The following is a 22,126-nucleotide window of genomic DNA, read 5'->3' as shown; positions in this document are numbered from 1 at the left end:
GACGTTTCAGAGCGCATAGCAGGGAGCGCAAAACAAGGGCTACTAATCCTGGAACGAATCGTACAAGTCTTGATACGCGCAAACACACACACTCACATTCGATTTGACATATTCGTAGAAAAGTGTGCAAACTGGCAAAACGATGAAATCGGCTTTCAGCGTAGTAGAAGGAGCTTTTTTTCCGGGGTCGTTCACTGCCGAAACCAGCAACCGCATGTCCTTCGGGAAAGCTTGTGCGACGCTTTAGTGCTCATGGTTCAACATATCAATACGCCCAGTTCAATGCTCAATGGTGGCATTTTCTTCACACGAAAAAAGGATGTAAAAAAACCCCCATCGAACTACAGTCCCGTCCACAAGGATGCACCAACGCCTTCGACATAATGGTTCGTTGCTTCGTCAGCATAAATGAATGTTTTGTACCATGTTGTATGTGAGAGCTGTTAGGCGAAAGTTTCGTGATATCGTTTGCTGCGCAAGAAACGTGAAGTCTCTCGCGTTTGGGCAATATTTTACTTGTGTTTTTTTTTGTGACGGGAAGAAAATTTATCTCCTACCCTAAAAGCCGTAAAAATTGCTTAGCTCACTTCTACTTCGGACGAGACGGGTTCATGCCGTATCCTGACGCAGGCACCGTTTTTGCTATGGGCAGGAACTTTTCTACGAAAAATAAAACAAAAATACCAGAAGACGGTATGGTGTGTACAAAGTTTGGCAACTCTCTGTCGACCAACTGTTTCGATCGATGTTTTTTTTGTCTTGTGGTATCGCCATTTTTTGTTGCTTAGTGTGGCTTATTTTGCTGTCACAGTATGAACAGGAAAATCAATATGCTTTTTTCCAGAATGTTCACACCCACTGCTGTATCCGTTTGTGTTCAGCTCTCGAGGAATCTCTTGGCCATAACTCGTTTTGCTATTCGAATTCATCGGATATTTTTTTCGTTCGTAATTGCGCTACTCTTTCATCCAAAGGGAACAGCTAGCTACGAATCGGGATTGCGTTGTTCCCGGGCGAATCCTTATTACCGAGAGCCATTCTGGTAGAGTATTCTGTTGTAGAAAATAAAAGCTTGATAAAGCAGCAGGAGAAAAAGTGTCAACTGATCTACGGTCAAATGTGTATGGGAATGCTCGCGATGGGTATTTTTTGTTGTGCGCTATAACCGCATTCAGTCGGTTCACTGCCCTCGGGAAAAGTGCATTGTCGCGTGGGAAACAGAGCTAAGGCTGATGGAAAACCTCAGGTAGATACCATACTGAACGGGCGATGAGTGTTGGCAGTAGTACAGTATGATATTTACGGCGAATCCTGTATCCATGGCTTTGGTTGGCCATAATTGTTTATTTCTACATACACGCCAAAGTGTAAACCTGGCAGAGTGACAGATGGAACGGAATACATCCTGACATTAGAACAAAAAAAAAACTTTTGCACGTTCTATATCCATGATGTGGCCTTCCGTGTTAGATTGAAATGAAAGTGGATTAGAGAAATAGTAAAAAAACTTACAGGGTTGTAGTTTCTTTTTGAATATGTGTATAGCTCATACCGGGCTCGTGGTACTGTCGCTAGCTCACACGACTTAACAACATATCCGTCGTGGGCTCAAGCCCCGAATGGGCTGTGCCCCTAACATGTGTATGACCCCAGTCTGACTATATTGCTTATGGAGTAAATCAATACGTCACGGAAAGCCAAGCCCACTAGTGGTATACAGGTAGGCCTTGACCGATGGCTGTTGTGCCAAAAAAGAAGACGAAGAAGAAGGATAGCTCAGTACTAGAACTCAAGTAAATAAATTGCATTAAATATTTATTTCTGGACTTGTTTATGTATGGATTGGATCAATGTAAAATTGTTTAATTTTTACCCTTTTTAACGATTTAATCGATTAATTTATTAAAATGTGCTTAGTTGAAAGTAGTATCTATATCAGTTTGTTTACATTATGTGTTAGATTGACATTTTACCCAAGGTATTCTTACCGTAAATAACATAACCATGCAAGCACATAAGTTTTTAAACGGTAATTTCTGGTGAATTTCATTTCTAAAAGATTAAGTTCAAAATCATATTCCTAATCATTGTCAATAGAGTTTGGTCATAATAGAAGTTACGTGAGCTGTTAAATTCGGCTCAATTTCTAGCAACAATGTTGCTCACAGTGACAATCTATACAATCTACATCGTACTTGGAAGTAATATATAACAGATTAAAATTGTTTTATTTTCTCTCTATTTGTTTCTCACAACCTGGTAAACCTAGTTCCTTTAAAATGTATCTGAAATTCAGGGAAATTCAACCATCTGATGACTTTTTTATTATTTCGAATTCGAATTATTTTATTTCGAGGTTTACTATGTATATACCTATGTATGTATTTATGTATGTATGTATGTATGTATAAGCATCTTTAACGTAAGCTAAGTTTGTAATATTAATATGTAAGGTCTTGGTGATCCATAAGATTCCTACTCTATTTGCCCTTTGCATTATATTACGTGTAATTTAAACATCATGTATGGAAACGTATGTTTGATTTAAAAGCGTCAATATTTTAAAGCTGAGAAAACAGAGAAAAAGCAAGTCTCGTTCACTGATAGACTTCAGGCTCAAAGTGCCGATGGTAAATACTTACCGCGTCTCAAATTGTCGCTGTCACAGGCTGGCCCCACGCCTAAAGGAAAACTGTAAGAATGCCTCCCACCATCGCCATGCTTGTCCGGTATTTTCGCGTGTGCATAAACGCGTGTGGCAACTGCTTGACGTGGGAGATGTGCGTTTATGTAGCAAAAACTCTCGTCGACCCGTTTATTAAGTCGACCGAAATATTTTCCCTCCAACCTTCAGCTTTATGGCTGCTCTTTCCAGGGAGCCAGGAAGCAACCAAGTTCGTCCTGGAAGGAAGAAACGTTCGAGAAATCCATTTGACCTGGACGTGGAAAAACATACGGCATTTTTTTGTTGTAGTTGATGGTTCAACCATCGAGAGTCAAAATGGCGAACGTACTGTCCCCGTTTCGTATTACGGCCTCGCGTTTGAATGTGTCCACTTTGGTAGAGAGGATTGCATAGGTGGATGCACAGCACACAGTGTGTGCAGAAGCTGCCGGGATTATAGCCTGCCTGGTTCCATCGTTCAGCAAAACTCGCCAGCCAAAGATGGGTAGTGCGGCAGTGTGCTGGTGGTGGTGGTGGCGGTTGCGGCGAAATGGCTCTGAAATGGGCCGTAACTGGGTCAAACGGGGTTGCACGGTGGGGAGCTCGTCCTTGCTTGCGTGGTTCCTGTTTTTATGCCGCTAAAGCTGCAAAAGGGCACCAGCTGCTGTAGCAAAGTGCAGGAGAAGCATAAGAATAGCAAATGGCACATAAACTTATGACTCACGAGTCACCGGTGGGATTGGAATGTTATACATCTCTCCTCTTGGAAGTGGTGTTCATTGCTTTTATAATCCTTACAATGAAATCGGGAGTACCATGTGTACCATTTCCGTGAGTATACTCACCAGCAAGCAATATGCTTTTAAAAATTAAGAATGTAAACAGCAGCGCAAGTAGCAGAAATGCTATTTTTGCCTTTGTGCTGCGCCAACAAGCTTCTTTGCAGTTTCGACGTACGCCAAAGAAAATTATACTTATGGAAAATGAGAAAAGATTAGACCCGACAAAAGTTTCACGACGTTCATTATGTTTGAGTACGGTCAATGGGTAAAAGACGGGTGGCTTAGATTGTGATTAAAATGAAGCATCCACAAACTCGAATGCTCTGCTGTGAAAGAAGCAAAATAAAAAAAAACAAACATCCCTCGCGAGGTTTCCTTTTGCTAACCTAATCGGATAAAACAATAAATGCTTGGTCTGTGAGGGTATGCGATGGGTTCGAAATCCTTCCAATAATTACAACAGATTTTATGTGTTTGCGGAGCGAGATGCGGTAGATTTAGCTCTATGTTGAATCGGCTATCAAACAGAACAGGGTTTAAAGCATTTATTTTGGGCAGAACAATCATGATCAGTCCTAAGAATATTGAGATGATTACGCACACTAAAGATGCCTTTTGTGTTCGAACTAATGCATTGAAAGAAAGTATGTTATTGAACGCGAAAGTGGCAGGGAAATCATGGAAAACATCATTATCTGTCTAGTGGGAGAAGTGCGCTAATTAATTATGTTCTTCTGGATTGGTGCTTCTTTTATTCGAAAGCGCTAATGAGATGCTGCGCAAAAACGATGACTGTTCAACGAAAATTGCATTCAATCGTGTTGCGAATGATATCAATATTTCGTCGAATGCTCACTCTCGTTTCAGAATGTCAGATTCCATTGTTTTACTGAACCTTCGCTCTGTTATCGTTTGCATTACAGAAACTCTCCTCATTGCATGTGAATGGTTTTGTCAGGAAGCTCTTTGCTTTGCAACGATAATTGAGAATCTTTGTGTTTTTTTGCGTAATCGGGAAAAGTCTCGAAAAGTCTGAATTGTAAATCTTCCACAATATCACCTCTGTAATACATAGAATAAGAAATATGGTCTGAAAGAGAGAAATGCTTTCAAATCGTTATCCTTTTTCTATTCCTGCGAAGTGTCGTCCGTAAGTTTGGCCAGGGAACATCTTCATTCTAACACAGCTCTGCTCATTGCAACCAGGCGACCAGGCGAGTAAATAGGTTAATGAGCGGATTTGATGGGCTGAAACGAGCAAAGCCCAGTTACTTCCTATTTCTCACAGGCATCCTCGCAAGGCATCCAGGGAGATCGTTCACCAACTCGTCATTCATGGGACTTTATGGAGACTGTATAGCATGCTGGTGCTGTTGTTTGTTTTACGTGGGGTAAAAGTAACTTCCGGCAATTTTGTGGCAGGCTTGGAGGAGCCGATTTGAGCTTTTCCCACATGGGATGAGCATATGCGGGATAACAAGGTGATGTTTGTCTTGAGAGCATTATGAGTGTGTTCCATTTTGGGTTGGAAGCATAGTTTTTCTATTGGTATTTTGGTTTCGTGTTAATGGAACGTGTGATGTATAAAAGGAATTTAGGAATAAATTCAAGTAAGTGTAAAAGATAGATGGATTTTGTTCATCACATTGGTATAATTTAAAACATGCAACAAGGACTGTGATGCGTATCAACGGTATTACTATCCTTGCCGTTGCACGTTTCTGAGCACGTGGGTGAGCTGAAAATAGGTGTGCCACCTACGCTCTGACTCCGTCGGTTGTAATATAATATTAGCTGCCTGCCATGGCGCCATCTGCAGCGTTGCTGCACTGTGTTCTGTGACTTTCATAAACACTTACCTGTCCTACCGGTGCCCTTACTTTCCTCCCTCACGCGAGGGAATCATTGGCAGCTGCTGCAAATGCGAGGGGCTGATCTCCTGTTGCAAAATATGATGAACGAAGAGGCATCAGCACAGCAGCAATCTAGTGCTGTCCTGTGCTATTTTTGGCACCGTAACACAGCCTCTGAGCGGTACTATGCCGCAGGTGAAAATGGACGTGACTTTTTGACACCTTTACGTGTGGTTTTTGGTTGGGCAAAAGGTATTCGGGGGGAGGGGAGGGGGAGAGTGCTAAACTCAAAAGGAAGAGAATGCTATCTGATGTTTATGGGCATAGAGTTAATAGGAGTATACCTATCGTTTTTGCATGTGTGTTTTTGTGTGACTTCGAGGAAATGGATTATATTTTCGGAACACAGATGAAAGAAAAATCAAACTGTTGCGTTGACAAAAAGAGCTTTAAGTATTCAGTGAGAAAGATTGAATATGAAATTTTGAATACTTCTATTTGTTGGAAATTTTGAACGGTTCAAAAAGGTCGTATTGATAAAAACAAATTTGTCAAACTCATTTGTTGGGTGGGCGAAAATTCTTTTGCGGGCAGCAATATTCAACTCAAACATCGATGGTAAAGGTGTTCCATTTCAAATACAGGTGATCCCCGAGATACATGGTTAATGGGGACTGAAAACGGTTGCAAAATACCACGTATCTCGAATTTCCGCGTAATTCGAATCTCGTGATTTCCAGCCTAAATATCACTCATTTTCATGTAATTTTACATGTAGGGGGTGCTTTTAGCCACTTAATTAATTCTTTGATATGATTCTCGCTGAATTTAACAGTTTTAAACGCTTTGAAATGGTTTTAATCATTCTATCAAAAGGAAAATTATTTGGCATTTGACAATCGATGAGTCAAATTAGTGCAAATTTGCTCAAAGATCTGTCAAATTTAGAAAACCGCGTAACTCCAAATCCGCCTATAAGCGGTACCGTATGTCTCGGGGACTACCTATATAGACTTGATAAGTGATAACCTCGTAGCGTCGCGGGCCGCATACAGAACCCTCAGCAGCCGCATGTGGACCACAGGCCGCCAGTTTGTCAAATCTGCTAGATAATATTTAAAATCAATAAAAATATTTACTAAATATCAAGTTCAAATTCAAAAGAAATAGTTAAAATCAATTATTTTGGTGTTTTATTCAGGTAAATTTTATACACTATAAATTAAATAAAAAAAGAGATTTTATTTTGAGTTCAACCAAATTAAATCATTGATCCCTAGCACCACGTTGTGGCCATTGTTCGTGCGTCAAACAGGGTGAAAGAGCTTGGGTGAAATTTGAACAAAAATCTTTTAATCTTTGAATAATTTGACCATGCATATTGTTGCTTCTGATGAAGGTCACGGTACGAACGCTTCGCAAGCCATCCATTTCTTGGGAAATTAGGCATGGGAATTATATTTTTTCTTGTTTTTTTTTTGTCTGATAAAGGTTTTTCAAAGCCACCAACAATGAAGATGCGGAAAAGTTCCACATCAACCATGCAAAATTCGCATAATTAGACCAAACCTCCGCAGGGAAATGTGTTTAAGTATGATTTAGGGATTAATTTCTGGTTGAAATTTTGTCAATTTTGCGTAGAAAAGACAAGAAGAAATCTTAGAAGCTGTTCTCAGAGTACATACAGCTTGCAACGATCGTAAATATTGTTTTTTAGAAATCAGGAGGATTATTTTTTAATTGAGAAAAAAATCTACATATATATCACTGAACCGGACGTGCAAAATTGGATTTATTGAAATTTTTGGAGATTATAGATAGATGTTTCAAATATCTAAGATTATGAAAGCTATCATGCACATTATATACATTCAATTTGGTGTAAATTTCTTTAACATTTTCATTTATTACTATCCAGAAAATAATTCATCTAGGGAAAATACTTACACTAAAGTGAGTACTCACATATACTGTGTGACTATCGATGAAAAGCTGTTGCAATCGCTTACAGACTAACTGACTCATTTCGCTTTGTGTCTTTAGCGATTAGGTCAATTCAATCTGAATGTTATATTGAACGATTTTGTCTTCTTGAATATTCCCTATATTTCTTCCACAATTTCATGTCCAAATAAATTCGTGAAGCTACCGTTTCGAGTGTTCACATCCTTTACTTCTTGATTTCTTCGAATATCGCCACAAAACACGTCACATTTATTGTATCTGAAGTTTATTAATGAGTAAACATGTGGTTCCTCTTGTTTCGAAGTCTTTTTGTCTCCCTTTATCATTCCATACTCGTTATTAAACCATAACGAATCACGACAAACAATCAAAGAAGCGATAACGGGCTGCTGTTTCGATCGGGTAAAAAAACAAGGAAAATCCTAATGACGCTTGAGCTTTATTTTCGATTATATACTTCTCGCTATTGGAATGCTTTTCGTTTCGAGAGCTTGTCGTTCAATTATTCTCTTGTCCTGTAGTAGTTTGGCTCGCATACCTGTCGTTTCCTTCTTCTCAACTCTAGGCCTTTTTCTTCAAACTCTGATAGAACGAAGCTTTTCATTGAACGTAAGGGTTTCGTTGACTACGTCTAGGTTGCCATTTCTCCCCGCACTAGCCTGTTGTGTGCGTGTTGTGGTAAAAATAGTCCTACAAGAGGGTTTGCCTATACCCTTCACTTTCACTGTAATGTCGATATCCCTGCGATATCCCTATCGTCGTACAAGATCCTGAAGGAGAAGGTGGCCCACCCTTGGTTACCATCTGCGATGAGCCAGCGGAACGTTAGGTAGACTTTTGCATGCTTTGTGAGCGTATTGAACACCAAAACGGTCGCTCGCCGCTCGATGAAAGGATCCTTAGCTTGAAGCACGATGCTTAGCTTGAAACGGCTTCAGACGAGTCGCAAACACAACGGGAAATCGCTAGACCATACGTGTGTGGTACGGTGTGTGATGATACGGCCCACCAGAGTGGGAGAAAAGCAGGAAGCTTTGAGAGGACTCCAATCATGCCACGTCTGGCTGGGAGCGGCTGCTTTCTTACCCGTCAAGCTTTGAGAGGGGAAAGCGTTCCTTGTACTTTGGCGGCGAAGGATAACAAAAGCGTTCCAATGTAAGGGACACGGTACGGAAAGGAGGAATGAAACGGGTTCACGTTAGCGTAATGCTCGAGTTCGAAAAGGCGGCTTTGTGGCTAAATGGGTTGGGAGATGAGAATTAGGGGGGTAAATAGTGGCAAAGTATTTTCATGGGCAGAAGCTAAGACACATTATCATTCTTGGGAAGGGCTAGATGGGATGGGGTTTGCTACGAAAAAGTGATGTAAAACAGCTTTCGCCATGAGTATAGGGGAAGGTTACAGCTTTCAGCAAAGTCGACAGTTTGTGGAAGGACTCAGCAGCTCGATTAGCCGCGGGGTCATAATGTTAGATGGTTTCAATATTTTCATAGGTTAAACATCCTTTGCCGGTTAGTAACGACGGCCTTGTCGATTATAGTCCGAGAATTGCGTCGGTATTTGTGTATTAGAAGAGGTGGAGGACACTAATGTGAAGAATGTGACCGTATACCGTTGGTATATTACCTCTAATGCGGTTGTAGTGCTCAGTACATGATAATCATGGATTTATTGGGAGTACAAATGTTGTAAAGGTTTTGATAATGGTACCATACTTTCTATTCATAAACACTATGGTTAAGAAACAGTTGAAAGTCAGTTTATTTGTAACTTTGTTTGAAACACATGAAAACAACTTATCATAAAACATGCACATATTGATGGGAGCTTAAAGAAAGTTACAATTGCTTGGGTAAATGTAATTTAAAGAGTAAACATAAGTGTCAGTTAAGTTTCCACACTTGGTCGGAAAATAAGTATATAGCTATAAATAGCATGCATTCTCTCATGCAATGTACAAAAAATGGTACAAAATGTTGCTTCCTATTTGCTTTACAAAAACAAACCGTCCATCACCAGCTTACCGTGTGATATTTGCTCATCCGTTTCGATTGCATCCGTTTGTATGATTACATGATATTTTATTCAGCGTGTTTATAACGGGTGCTTCTTCTACATCTAATTGGACGGTAACATATCACATTCCAATTCGTGAGCTCTCTTGGTAGCATGCGGAGCTTCCAGTCACCGTCTAGTAGCATACATGTTTAGCTTTTTGCACAGTAACTCCAACCCCAACCTACAGAACACGCAGCTCACAAAAATGGGGTTGTGATTTATCGCATGACAAGTTGGGAGCTATTTACCCATAGTCTTACGCTTCTTTTGTATTTGTATTTTTGCGTGGGTGCGGTCCGTTCCGGCGCATCGATTTCAGACTCAGTCAAGACAAACGAAAGACAACAGAAGAAAAGAAAAAGGTACTGGATTCACAGAAATCTCAATAGCTCAATCTTCTGGGCGATCAATTACACGCATCGTCAATTTATGGCCGTTGTCAATTGGTCGTGCGTTCTGTAGGTAGCCATACCGTAGCCATAACTGCACCTTGAATTGCTAATGTGAAACTCACGCGAATGGACGATGCGTGCTTGTTACAGGGAGAGAATCCCTTTTCGGAAGTAATATTTGTGATGCTTGGGTTTGATTTATTCTTGAAACCGCTGTTCAAATTCACACACTTTATTGATCTAACTTCTTGTTCGCTTTCCGATTTCTTCTACAGAGTCCGAAGTTTGCTCCCCCGATCGAGTTTGTCGACCAGGCCACGCTAAGCCCCCCGGAGGGCTACAAAGATGGCAGTGGGCTGCTTGACAATGCACTCGGTGGAGCACTCGGTGGGCATGTCTTCGGTGCACAACATATTCAGCAGCTCCAGGTTATCCAGCGGCTACAGCAGCAACGGGCTGCCATGTTGGCAGCCAGAGCTGCTGCTGGCCAGCAGGGACAACAAACGGGCACCGCAGGCCAAGGCCAGGCTGGTTCCCAACCCGTCTCAGCTATTCAACAACAGCAGCAGCAACAGCAACAACAGCAACAACAGCAGCAGCAACAACAGCAGCAGCAACAGCAGCAGCAACAACAGCAGCAAGCGCAACAAGCAGCTGTGTGCACCGAGTGTGCTGAATGTGCTGAATGCGCTGCCAAACAGATGCATGACGAAGGTAAGTAGGTTGTTTGACTTAAATCTATGCAGTTGCAATAAATTTGTATATTGCATCAAATCGTGGGGGCTTTGAAACATGAAAAAGTTAAATAGTTTTTAAACAATTTGGACGATTTTTTATACTTGATTAGACTGTCATATCATATAGTGACACAAGCAAGTACACTCTAGGGTGGAAAAGAAAGGGACCATCAGATTGATTTGTACCCTTTCCCATTACAGACTTTGTCAACTCCTCAGAAGGAAAGACGTGGGACGTTCGTTAGGTTCAAATCGATTTCTGCTTCATTAAACGAAAGGTTGCATTGACCTTTGTCGGTTAGTGAGAGTGTTATGGTTACGCTTCCCATTACTCCTTTGCCTGCAGCAGGAAATAGCCGGTATTGTGAATGATGTTGAACCTTCTTCACGTGCAATTGCTTGACTGCTCAATTCACTGTCAGTCAGCAGACAGCAGGAAACGAACGGTTAGGAGATGAATCTGAATCGATTCCTGTTACTCTGTTGGGTCGCTAGGCGTTTCCTTGAATAAATGAAGCTGATTAATTGTTCTAATTTTGTGGTGTCTAAGAATAATTTTAACCTCAGTGCGTTGAATCTGCTTTGGTATGCTTCTATTCGATGAAAATTACGCTTAGATTGTTCATTCTGGCCCATTGCTGAAGTTGAATGATTGAGTTGTAACGCACACTCTACTGAATTTGGCGTAGAAACCCACTTGATTTGTTTGATTTGACAGGTTGACCAACCACTTGTGCCCGGAGTGGCGTGTTTATCATGAAATACTTTAACATAAATTGAACGTTCCAGTCTTGCCTACCCCGGAAGTAGACAACCTGAGCAACGCAACAAGTTCCTGTTGCCCCGCGGTCCATACCGCTTTTGCTCCATCCGTTGCTTGGAAAATGTCAAAACGGAAATTGGAGTTTCATTGCGTTGCTTTCCGTTTCGCTTCCGGTGCACGGAGGTGCACGTGGACAGTTTCGAGGGAAGCTTAAACTAGCGTCGCGTTCGAAAGAGCAGTGTAAGGGATGGATGAGCTTTCGTGAACCGTGACCTACGGTGTCTCTCCCTCGTCCATCGCGCTCGATCGCAACGCGTTCGCCGTCATGCGTGACTTCAGCTTGTGCGAGGAGGGCGCATTGCTGGAGTGATATCGAGTTTCGCCCATCCTAGAAAGTCAGTCCCGGACAATATCGGGATCTTCGGGCAGGGCAATTTTTAAAAGGGGTCTGTAACTACCCTCCTGTGCTTATGCCGTGACATTGCCGTTGCTGGTGCGGCCGGTAGTGACATTTCCTCCTCTCCGGTTTGAGAGAGAAATCGGTTGGCAGTGTGAATGGAGGATAGCCGTGGGCGGAAGTATGGTTCGATAGTTGCCGCGGGCATTTGACATTTATCGTCGACCATAGCGTAACTACGGGAATCAAATAGTCGAATCGGGTTATACGAATCCGGGCCTTTGCCAACTACCAAGCGGGAAGCTTTCACAACGTCGGCCACACCTACTGCGAATGGGAATGGGTTGTGTGTGGCATGAGTCCTTTGTGTGGTTGTGACATGACCGCGCAATATGTGCCATCGAGCATCATCGCACAAGATGCTCGACTTTAATGAGCTAGACCCCCAGTGTGTGCTGTCTAGCGATGTCATTGATGTTTGGCTCTGCGCCTGCGGTGCTTTGCAGGCAAATAGTGGCTTCTGAACCACGCATTAATAACACATGACTTACATCTTAGCCATGCCTGGCGAAAGCCCAAACTATGATGAAGTTGTAAATGTTTGTTCTCTTCTGAGTGTGCGATAGATTGAGCCTGTAGCTGTCTTCATTAGACGACTGGGAACTTAGTGGAGAAATGTAAGGCGGCTCTTAGTGTGCAAATCAATACCGATAGTGCAAATCGAAGAACTTCAGCGAATAATAAAACCTTTTCCAAACAGTTTTGAGCAATATGAGCTTCTGGGTAATGTTGTAATATGTTCCCATATTTCAAAAATACATTTCTCTCGAACTTTACTTCAATAGCATCTTTCACTGCCGTTCAACAGGCAATAGCAATGTCATGATTCTAATATTCCCTGACAGTCGATATCCGCTATCCTTTTGCAGTAGCTGAAAATCGTGCTGGAAAAAGGCAGAGGATAGTTTGAAATTACTTTTCATGTTCACATTTCCATCGTATCGATCCTACTTTCATGTACAATGTACTTGTACGGTTTATCAATAGTTTCCAGTGAAGGTACTGTATGCATAAAATATTTATTGGTGTCTGTGTTCTTTTCTGCTGCCTTTATGATATATTTTGCGCAGAGGAGAGTGTTTTACAAACTTTCCTTGTCAAAAGAATCTTCCCAAATTGGTTTGTATTTACCTAAAACAAAATAAACACATGCCCGGTTAATGAGAATATTAGCAAGATTGTTTGGGCCTTGTGTAAGACTACGAATCTGTTGCTATCACATACTTTTGTTTGTATATGCTTCTCTAAACATACAGTATCAGGTTACTCTTGAGAAAGTCTTGTGCTTTTTGTGTGCAAATTGTTTCTTAGTTAGGAGCTTAGTAAACCACCAAACCTCAGACCGTGCCATGGTTTGTATTTCAAGAGTTTTCGTTTCGTTCTAAGGTTTCTCCTTAATTGGACTTTATTCAAGCAGCATACAAGTCTCTTACGGAAGAATTTTGCAGTTGTTGTATACTAAATTTGAACTCTAGACTGGGAAATGTGTTCCGGCATGGGCATTTGCAACAACCGCAGCTCAGTATTCACATCGAGTTTCGAAGTTCCGGGAGTCGTGCTGTTGTGAATGAATGACGACTCGTTGTGCTGCTGGCTGGATCGTTCTGGTCATTGCATTTCTTCAGCGCCCTGAAGCCTGATTTCCGTCATGAAAAACCAGCATGCGGGGTCAATCGTTTGGGGGAACACACACAAAGGAGTGGTTTATTTATGCTGCGTTATGTTTAGATTCGCCGAAAGAGGGGAGAAGCAAACGAGTGTTTCACATATAAATATTATTACTGTTTGTCTCGTTTTATGCTTTGATTTTATTTATGCTTGTATGCGTAGCCAAAGCGATGATGAAGCCGGGTCCTCCACACCCGTGTGTCATGTGGTTTCGATAAATAGAAACAGAACGGGCGGTGGCTCTCGATCTTGCCACTCGACGTACGATCAGTAGCGTGAAATCGGCTGGTGTCAGCGTTTTGTTTTTGCTTTCCTCGGTCGAACTCTCCCTCATTTGACGTCTGTTGGCCCGTTCACCTCATGGGCCGGAAAACGGGAGAATATACCGCCTTATTATGCTCCGATTGTTAGCGAGAGTCCGGTTTGCCGGTTGCGTTTCATCACGATCGTTAGCAGGAACGGGTATGTGCGGTTTGTTCAATTTATTCCACAAAGTTAACTGCTCGCGATTGGACGCAATCAAATTCGGATAGTGCTATTGAGTGGGGATACTTGACTTGATCGGAACTGCTTACCGATGGGACAGTGCAGGATGCAAATGAAGTTTTGTGAAAATAATTGCTATCCGTCTGTTGATTATTTAAAACGATAATGTTGGATGCGGGAAAATACGCGCGAAACAAATTCTAACATGCGTATGAGCGTTGCATGTGCTGATGGAGTCGGTTTAGTAGCTGATGCATCCTTTTTAATTAAGAATACGAAAAATCGATTTCCGGTTCTGCAGGAAGGAGTTTCCTTGCGCAAATGACGAGCCAGTGCAAAATCAAGCAATGCGGGAAGTTGTGTGAAATAATAATAAAGTCCGGCTAGGGCGAAAGAACAGTGAACGGTGCTTAAAAGGTGAAAATGGGAGGAAAATTGTTGACAAATTGGGGAATCAAATTAATTGGCATCGCGTGTTTGACTGCCGTGCGTGGATGAGTGTACAGTTTATTTTTGCTGACGCGTTCGTCCCTGATGAAATTTTGCCAGAACGGAGAGAACGAAAGAGGAAGGGTGTGTGTGTTTTTTTCACATTTCTGGATGAAATAACGTAAAAAACTACGTTGTGCGGTGTGCGGCAAAGTGAACCAGGTTTTGTCCACTGAGGGATTTTTCGGCTAAAAATAAAAATAACCTCACACAGTACCGGCATTTTCCCAAGTGAAATACCAGCAGACAAGAGCAGATTCGGTGTGATAAGAGCTGTGGTACTGATTTGTTGTGCTTCAACATTTCCCTCAGTGTGTAACGATGTGTTTATGGAACGAGGACCAAACATAAATGGTACCGGCTGTTCATTAATTCTATCAGCAGCACTCGTAAAACCGTATGCGAGTATAAAGATGGTCTCCCAATGTGCGACGGCATAAGCGAAGAAACTGCATGATCAAATAATGATTCGTATGTCCCAAAGGGTTAATTTGGGAGCTTTTCTATGTTCAGCGTGTGGTGCAGTGTGCTAGAGGGATTTATATGTGTTCGCTAAATAAATTAGAGTCATACGAAAGGATAGAAACGATTCATCTTCTTAAGGTTTTGGCGTTGGCGAGTGAAATTGTTCACATGAGTTCGAAATGTAAAAGTTTGGTTCAAAGATTGGAGTGTGTGTGTCAAACAAGTTAAAGTATGAAAATGCATATGCTACGATTACATACCTGCCCATCGTTCCTGTCATTAGGATCGCGGAGTCTGAAGGGATCGTTCAACGCTATCAGTGACGAAGGTAACGAATATTCTCAAGATTTCGGTAATTATATGTTCAGCGTACTTTAAGAATTGTGGCATTTAAAATAAAAGAAGCCACAGAAGTTCGGTGTGCCTTGGAAAATGTAGTAAAGATATGGTATATGGGTAGATATGTTACCATTAAATGTAATTATGCCATTTTGCTTAACGTCTTTGGGGTCCCACGTCCTAGTAAAATATTTCACAACTGGTGCTTTCGAGTTGGTTTCACGAAGTCTGGGGAAGAATTCAGGGTAAAATTCTCAATGAAATCATCCACCAAAGTACTCTACCAAAATGCGCATAACATTATTTCTATGTGCGATGGCTTAAAGCTCACTTAAGCTCTTGAGAATGAGGGGGTAAATTCTTCAACTCGTAGTTGGGTGGAAATTATTACGCGAGCTGCGGTTGGGGCAAGCTTATTGAGAAGCTTTATCGGCATTTTAATCGGTATTTCTCCGTCAGGGCCAGATGTAAATCATTGGGGTTGGGTTTGAAATATAATGTGACAGCTGACGCTGCTGAACAGATTGCTTCCAGAGTGTAGAAATATAATGCAAATATGTCTGCAAACAGTTTACTAATGTTAAATAATTGATTATAACAACTTTAAAATCATCTTTGTTACATAGCTCCAAATACTTTTCTAAAAGGAAACTTAGGAACTAGTAGCACCCATAACAAAGAACACCAAACCAAAAACTCCGGGTAAATTGGCATGCCTTATAAATTATTTCATGATGCTCCAACTCCTAGGTATCCTGGGTTAGGAATTTCGGACCAAGAATGTCTCGAATGTAATGGGTAGGATACGATGCTAAACACGGTCTTAATAGTCATCCAATTACGCTAAGAAGCTGGGCGGTGGCAATTGCTGCAGTGTTTACCTTGCCGCAAACCAAACTTGGGTGAAATTGTAGATTGACCGGAATCGGAGACAGTGCTGGCAGTAAAAGTGGAAGTTAATCGCTTGTTTTGGGCTTGTAATGGAAGGTGTTTTCGGGTGATGTTAGAAGTGCGATACTTCTGAAATCGATTCGATGTGGTTTCGAATCACTCTGCCTTCTCTCTCTGTTGTTGCCGTCTGATAATGTTGTATCGATTTTCGACGACGCGCATGGTAACACAGGTAGCAGAATCTGTTCAAGAAGAACGTTTCCGAGTACAGTGATACACAACGCTCGTGCTCACCGTTTAATGGGATTTCATTTCTGCCATTTCTGATGCTATGTTTTATTTCGATCGGTTGCTATACCACATACATCTCGGTTATGTTAAGTATGTCATTCGCGTTTTTACGCTATTGATTGTTGGAATTTCGTGGAACACATTCGAGTTTACCGGCTCTAGATAACCGAAACATTACGAGGAGTGCATGCATGTTTTTGCCTCATGTATATCATTTCTTGTATATTTGTTGAGTAGTGTTTAGAAATTTGTTATTTGATTCATTTTTGAGAAGAATCATCAAGAACTGTAGTAATAACTCTCGTTCATTGTTCACCTAATGTCCCTCAATATGTGGATAAGAAATGTATCATAAAATTAACGTTAAAAACAGCGAAGAAAACGTTACAGAACATTCAAGAAACTATATAACCAACGACAACTCTGACGCCGGTGATGGATGAGTCCGTGCTAGCATTTTATTAATCTTAATCATGGGAATCTTCAAACCACGACAATAGGTACTGAGGATTTTTGTTAGAATGTTAACTGAACTATAAACTTAATCGAGGCACTTGGGAAGAGGTACTAGAGTGAAATGAACTTGCCGTACACTGGACAGGTCATATCATTGCTGTTGAGGTGAAGTTCTTGCAGCTACAGACGACAACCTTTCCTGGGAGATTTCTTGCTGCGCAGGACAATGCCAATGAGAGCAAATTTGTGCTTCCAGCCGGGAGGTAAAGCCGATTCATTCAATTTATGAAGGTAGGCTCAGTTTGTAGCAGGCGTTTCGTGGATAATTGTGGAAACGATGCTAAGATAGGGCACCCTGGGCCGGAGCTTTTGAGGGTGGTAATGAAATGAAAGTTCAACCACCGGAACGTTCGTACGGCGTCTTCGTCATAAGAATGTGAAGAGTGTCGAATGAATGAGAAGCAACCCTAGTAGATGGAAACTTGAGGTGAATGGATGAAGATTGTAAAAATTACCGGTTGAGTAATTTTTCCCATGCGATAGAACGCGCTCATTTGCGAAAAGCTGAAAGTCATACAGGAGGTAAGGGGGTGTAAAAGAGTAGCTTTAATTTTTTTCTAGAATTGTGCGGCTGTTGCACATTCAGTTAACATAACTCGTGTGCACATTAGTTATTACACTTATTTTGCCTGCTTGTCGGTATGACACAGATTTTTTGAGAATCGTGCCAAATCGTGGTTTCCACAGCTCTAAATTGAAATTGACTTTTATCTATAAATCTCTAAATATGAGGTTTTGAAGTTATTACTTATTCTGTACGATAAGTGTTTAGTGCTATTTCATTAATTTGCCAATTAAAAGCTGCAATGGATCGCATAAGTATTGTAATCCGGCTCCAAAGCCGTAAGCTACCTCGGTAATGCACAAATTAAATGTATCGAGCGAACTGCAGATTCCACTCGAACAATGCTTCGAGTTAGAACAAAGAGACCACGCCCGAATGAACGGTTCCGTTGCTGACGATCGTAGAGAGTGAACATGACGGCAAGGGAGAGAAAGATTAATGAGTTATGGAATTGTGATACATTTGCATGTCAGCTGCATTGCGTAGACTGTGCTGGTTTTGGGGCGATATTCTGGGAAATGCATTCATGGCTGTACCAGTATGTCCTAGAAAATTTAACACCATCCCATCGGTTGATATTGATATCTGTGTCGAAACGTTTTGCTTCCATTCGTACCGCATTCAAACACTCCCGCAATTGGGTGTAATGAAATTTATTTGTTTCTGTGTAATGCAATGGGTTGTGTTTGAATGGCATTGCAGTGCAAATATTGCTTAATTCTTTCCCAAGCATTTTATCTCATTTTTCCCTTTTCACCATGTTGTCTGAGGCTCGTGACAGTGCTTGTGCTAAATGTAAAATTTTGCGTGGACATGGAATTTTATTTTAGTACCGTGATTTCTTGGTACACAGTTTCATTTCCTTTTCTGTGTGGCAGTTTACAGGGTTAAATGCATGCGCAGTGTGTCGGAATGTATAAACAGAACGATGACTTATCGTAAGAGTATGGTAACAAAAGTGGATGGTAACAAAACTCAATGAAATTGTTGCCATTTTCAACCAACTACGCATGGTTTTAGTCTCAGTTGGTGGGATGTAATATTAAATTCAACTCAAACCACCATGTTGTAAGCGATTCCGGTATGAATTTATGGGCCTAGTGGGTATTTGTGCTGGGCGAGTTTTTATGAACTACGTTCTTCGTGGGAAATTGAACGCAAATTCATCAATATTTGGTCCCGATGGAAATCGGTTGCATATGTTAATGCGATTCACCCACTTCTTTGGATATAGGACACAATGATGACAATTGTGTGTGCTCGAGTCGTGAGATCATTTCTCGTCGCTCAAGAACATGTGTTGGAATAGAAAACATTTTCGCTTTGCTGATGCTCCCGTGCCTTCACTACTATTACTGTCGACGAGTGAAAGGCTCAATACCTGGATCGTGACAAGAATAAGGTCGTGCGGGGCCTGACGGGAAGCCGACGGAAGTAACAGCAATTGAGTAGTTTGTGCTGCACCGCGCAAAGGTAACATTCGGCCAACGGTGGCTCGAATAATCATTCACCGGTTTTACGAGACCAGTAGCGAGATTCATTCAGTGTGCGTGCGTTGCATAAATGTCCGTTTCACAGCAGAGCGCGAAAATGTGCGTGTTTGGAATGTAGTCGTCGATCGAACCTAGAAACGGTAGAATATGTTTGCTCGCTTTTCGTGCTGTTGCGATTGGTTCTTTTTACGATTTTGGGCTGCAAGAAGATCGCCCAGTGGTAGTTGATTTATTCATTCAAACTGTCAACGTGCGGTAAGATAATCTCGAATAAGGTGCTTGTGATAGTATTATGCGCAGTTTTTTATTGCTCGATTAATGCTGGAAACATTTATATTAAACGACATTAAAGATAAAGTTATACGCTCTTTGTCAATATGATTGTCGTCAGTGGTATTAGCCACAGATAGTAAAAACTATAACATCATAAAATATAAATTATAAATTAATTAAATTCTAACAAATTAACCAAAAATAATGTTTTGGTTTTAATGTTGAAAAGTCAGAGAGACATTAATTTTTTAAATGTATTTATTTAATAGAAAAATAACGGGCCTCCGTGGCCTACATGCACTATTAGAATTAAATTGTGAAAAGCTCATAGTTCCTAAGTTTGACAAAATACAATATATCATGTCACTAGTACATTTCAAAACACTAGAGGACAAATCAATAACATTAAAATAAATGCCGACATTATTATAAATTAATAATAACTGGCACAAAAATGACGATAACAAAATTCAGTCATCAATAAGTTCTTGCATAAATCAGTTCAATTAACTATTAGAAAAATAAAATATTTTTGGTAATCAAGTATGTCTCATCTCATTGCAACTGACATCTAATGTGATAAGATAGGACATCACAACAAACGAAGAAAATGAAGATAATTCCTGTGTAACTTGGTGCCATTGATGAATTACAACTATGCTGTTGTTAAAGCAGTTCTCTCGTTTTGCATATTACTCATTCAACAGTTTCATTGTTCTAAGCATGAGTTAATTGCCATGATAAAAAGTATGCATTCTTTAATGAAGCTTTTGCGAAAACTGAAAAATAATATACAGTTCGTTGATGAAAATGCACTGCAATTTGGGCTCATTCAATATTATAGATAACGATGAGCTGTTGGTCAGCTTGTTGATATTTAAATTAGTGTTCGAATTTGCTATACAAATGAATGTTTAAAAGTCCTAGTCATTCGTTCTTATTTCTTCATTGCGACATGTTTTATTCAACTTTGGTCAACTACATTTAGACACAAATACAAAACCCTTATATATTTTCATATTATTTTAACTCTTTGCTTTGTTTGTAATATGTAATATCCTTTTTCCAGAATGTGACTCTCAATGCTCGGACGACATTTCGCCAATGCTGGAGGCTCCGCTGCCACCCCATGCCACCCTTCCGATCGCTCTGGTGCCCTTGACAAAGTCCTCGCCGGAACGACGCATTACGCAAAAGGAGATTATAGCCGGCGAGGAAAGGCCTAAGTTCCTTACCATCAAACAGGTGCAGGATTCCGGTTCGCAAGGTAGGACGCGGATGGAGAAACACATAAGTATGCCGTTTGAATGTTCGGTTCCGTACGTTTGTAGTATGATTTTTCGTATGAATTTTTCATAATGCAATCGGAATGCAAATGGTGCTGCCTGCAAGCATTGTAATGTTTGGATAATGAAAAAATCATCTAATTTTATTATCTTTGAATCGCAATATTTTGTATAATCCACATTCATTTTAATTAACACAAATGCAATGCTTCCGATAACGTTTGTTGAATGCAATTTCTGTTTAAGTTTTATGAAAACCACACTCATATGCTCACATTCGTTCATTCGTCCATCCTTTCTATGTGGATGGAACGTGGAATGCAAATTTCAATAAAATGTTCATTTAAATACACAACCACAATCTCACGCTCGAGAGGAAATCGCATTGAACCGTTCGTCACCTCCACCCTTTTGCGAATCACCTTCACCATCACCACTACCCTCACTCGCATCTCTGGCAGAACGGGAATTGGAAAAGCGAGGCAAAAACAAATTCAATCTAATTCCATTTCAATCGTGGCACGTCACCAAACCTCAGCAGGAGTTTCCTACATCAACATCCTACACGGCGGGCACGGAGTTACATTCGATACATTCGATAAATTGGACTTGGATGCATTTATTTCATTTTTATAGTTAAACTTTTCACCGAGTTGATCGACTAGGAACGCCCAAGGCGACGTTGTGTCGCGCAGGATTTGCGCGTTCAAGCAGTTGTTAGCTGCGAACGGTGTTCGTTAAAATATTGCTGTTCTGTTTAGTATAGGAAAATAATTTTTTTTATTGTAAATTTTTTTATCTGAATTACTCTCAAAATAATTAAATTATCTGAGAAAATGGCTGGCTCTCATTTAGATATGCTCTCGGAAGGAGATGGAGACGCACAGTTGCCGATAGACGAGACGGCCTACAAAAATTTCTTTTTATAGAAATTGTGTAAAATCTGTTCATGAACTTAATCATCTCATCTAGATTGCAATCAGGCTAAGCATCCGCTAATTAGAAGCTGTAGCTAGGATAAGTTGAATTAGTAGTTCCATTCGCACGTTTGTATATGGTAGCGTAGCTTAAACCTTCAGCTCTTACAAACTTTTGTCAACCGATAAATAGTGATGGCTTGCTGTTGAGCCATGCATTTGAAAAGATCTTAGTAATGTAATTAGAAAATAGTCGACTTCTTTGCCAAACTGCCATGATTGGATAGGAATACAAAAAAATGGCACAACTAGGCTGCATACAAATGATAATGAATTTCTCAAAAGCCACTTACTGTACATTCGGAAGGATTGCCTACTGTACCATATATTAGAGGTTCTGTAATGTTCAAGCGCACTTTAGTACCGCCACGTTTGCATTCGAAGCACCCACTACTTCACGTGTGTTCTGTGCAAACTTCAAAGCAACAGAAATGCAATTAAAACCAAGCTGCAATTTGGTCGTTTTTGCGATAAGGCTTGCTTGCATTATCCGTTTCCTTTTCTCTTGATTGTGGAACGCTGTTTTACGCTGGCACGTTATACCTGCAACACTACCCTTTGTCACTAGGCCTGCCCCTGCCAAATGCAACAGTGAAACTAATGAAGTGCACCATTTTTGTTTTGAATTTTGCCCCGCTATACCAATACTGTCCGCGCCAAATGTATGCCGTCGTTTTGCAAAACGGCGCTCTGCACCCGGTTGCTACCGCTTACC

General features: G+C 40.8%; 1 protein-coding gene across 5 annotated transcripts in view; it reads left to right on the top strand.

The window, feature by feature from the left end:
- Positions 1 to 22,126, top strand: part of LOC120908580 — a 64,417-nt gene that overhangs the window by 31,199 nt on the left and 11,092 nt on the right. For all 5 annotated transcript variants that reach the window (XM_040319752.1, XM_040319750.1, XM_040319749.1 and 2 more), the window contains exons 4-5: positions 9,991 to 10,429; positions 20,218 to 20,415. In XM_040319752.1, coding sequence (XP_040175686.1) covers positions 9,991 to 10,429; positions 20,218 to 20,415 — 637 coding nt within the window. The remainder of the gene's footprint in view (positions 1 to 9,990; positions 10,430 to 20,217; positions 20,416 to 22,126) is intronic.

The sequence above is a fragment of the Anopheles arabiensis genome, chromosome 2 (assembly GCF_016920715.1).
Source record: "Anopheles arabiensis isolate DONGOLA chromosome 2, AaraD3, whole genome shotgun sequence".
Taxonomy (NCBI): Eukaryota; Metazoa; Arthropoda; class Insecta; order Diptera; family Culicidae; genus Anopheles; species Anopheles arabiensis.
Note: the sequence above shows the minus strand (reverse complement) of the source record. Positions and strands in the feature narration are given on the sequence as shown.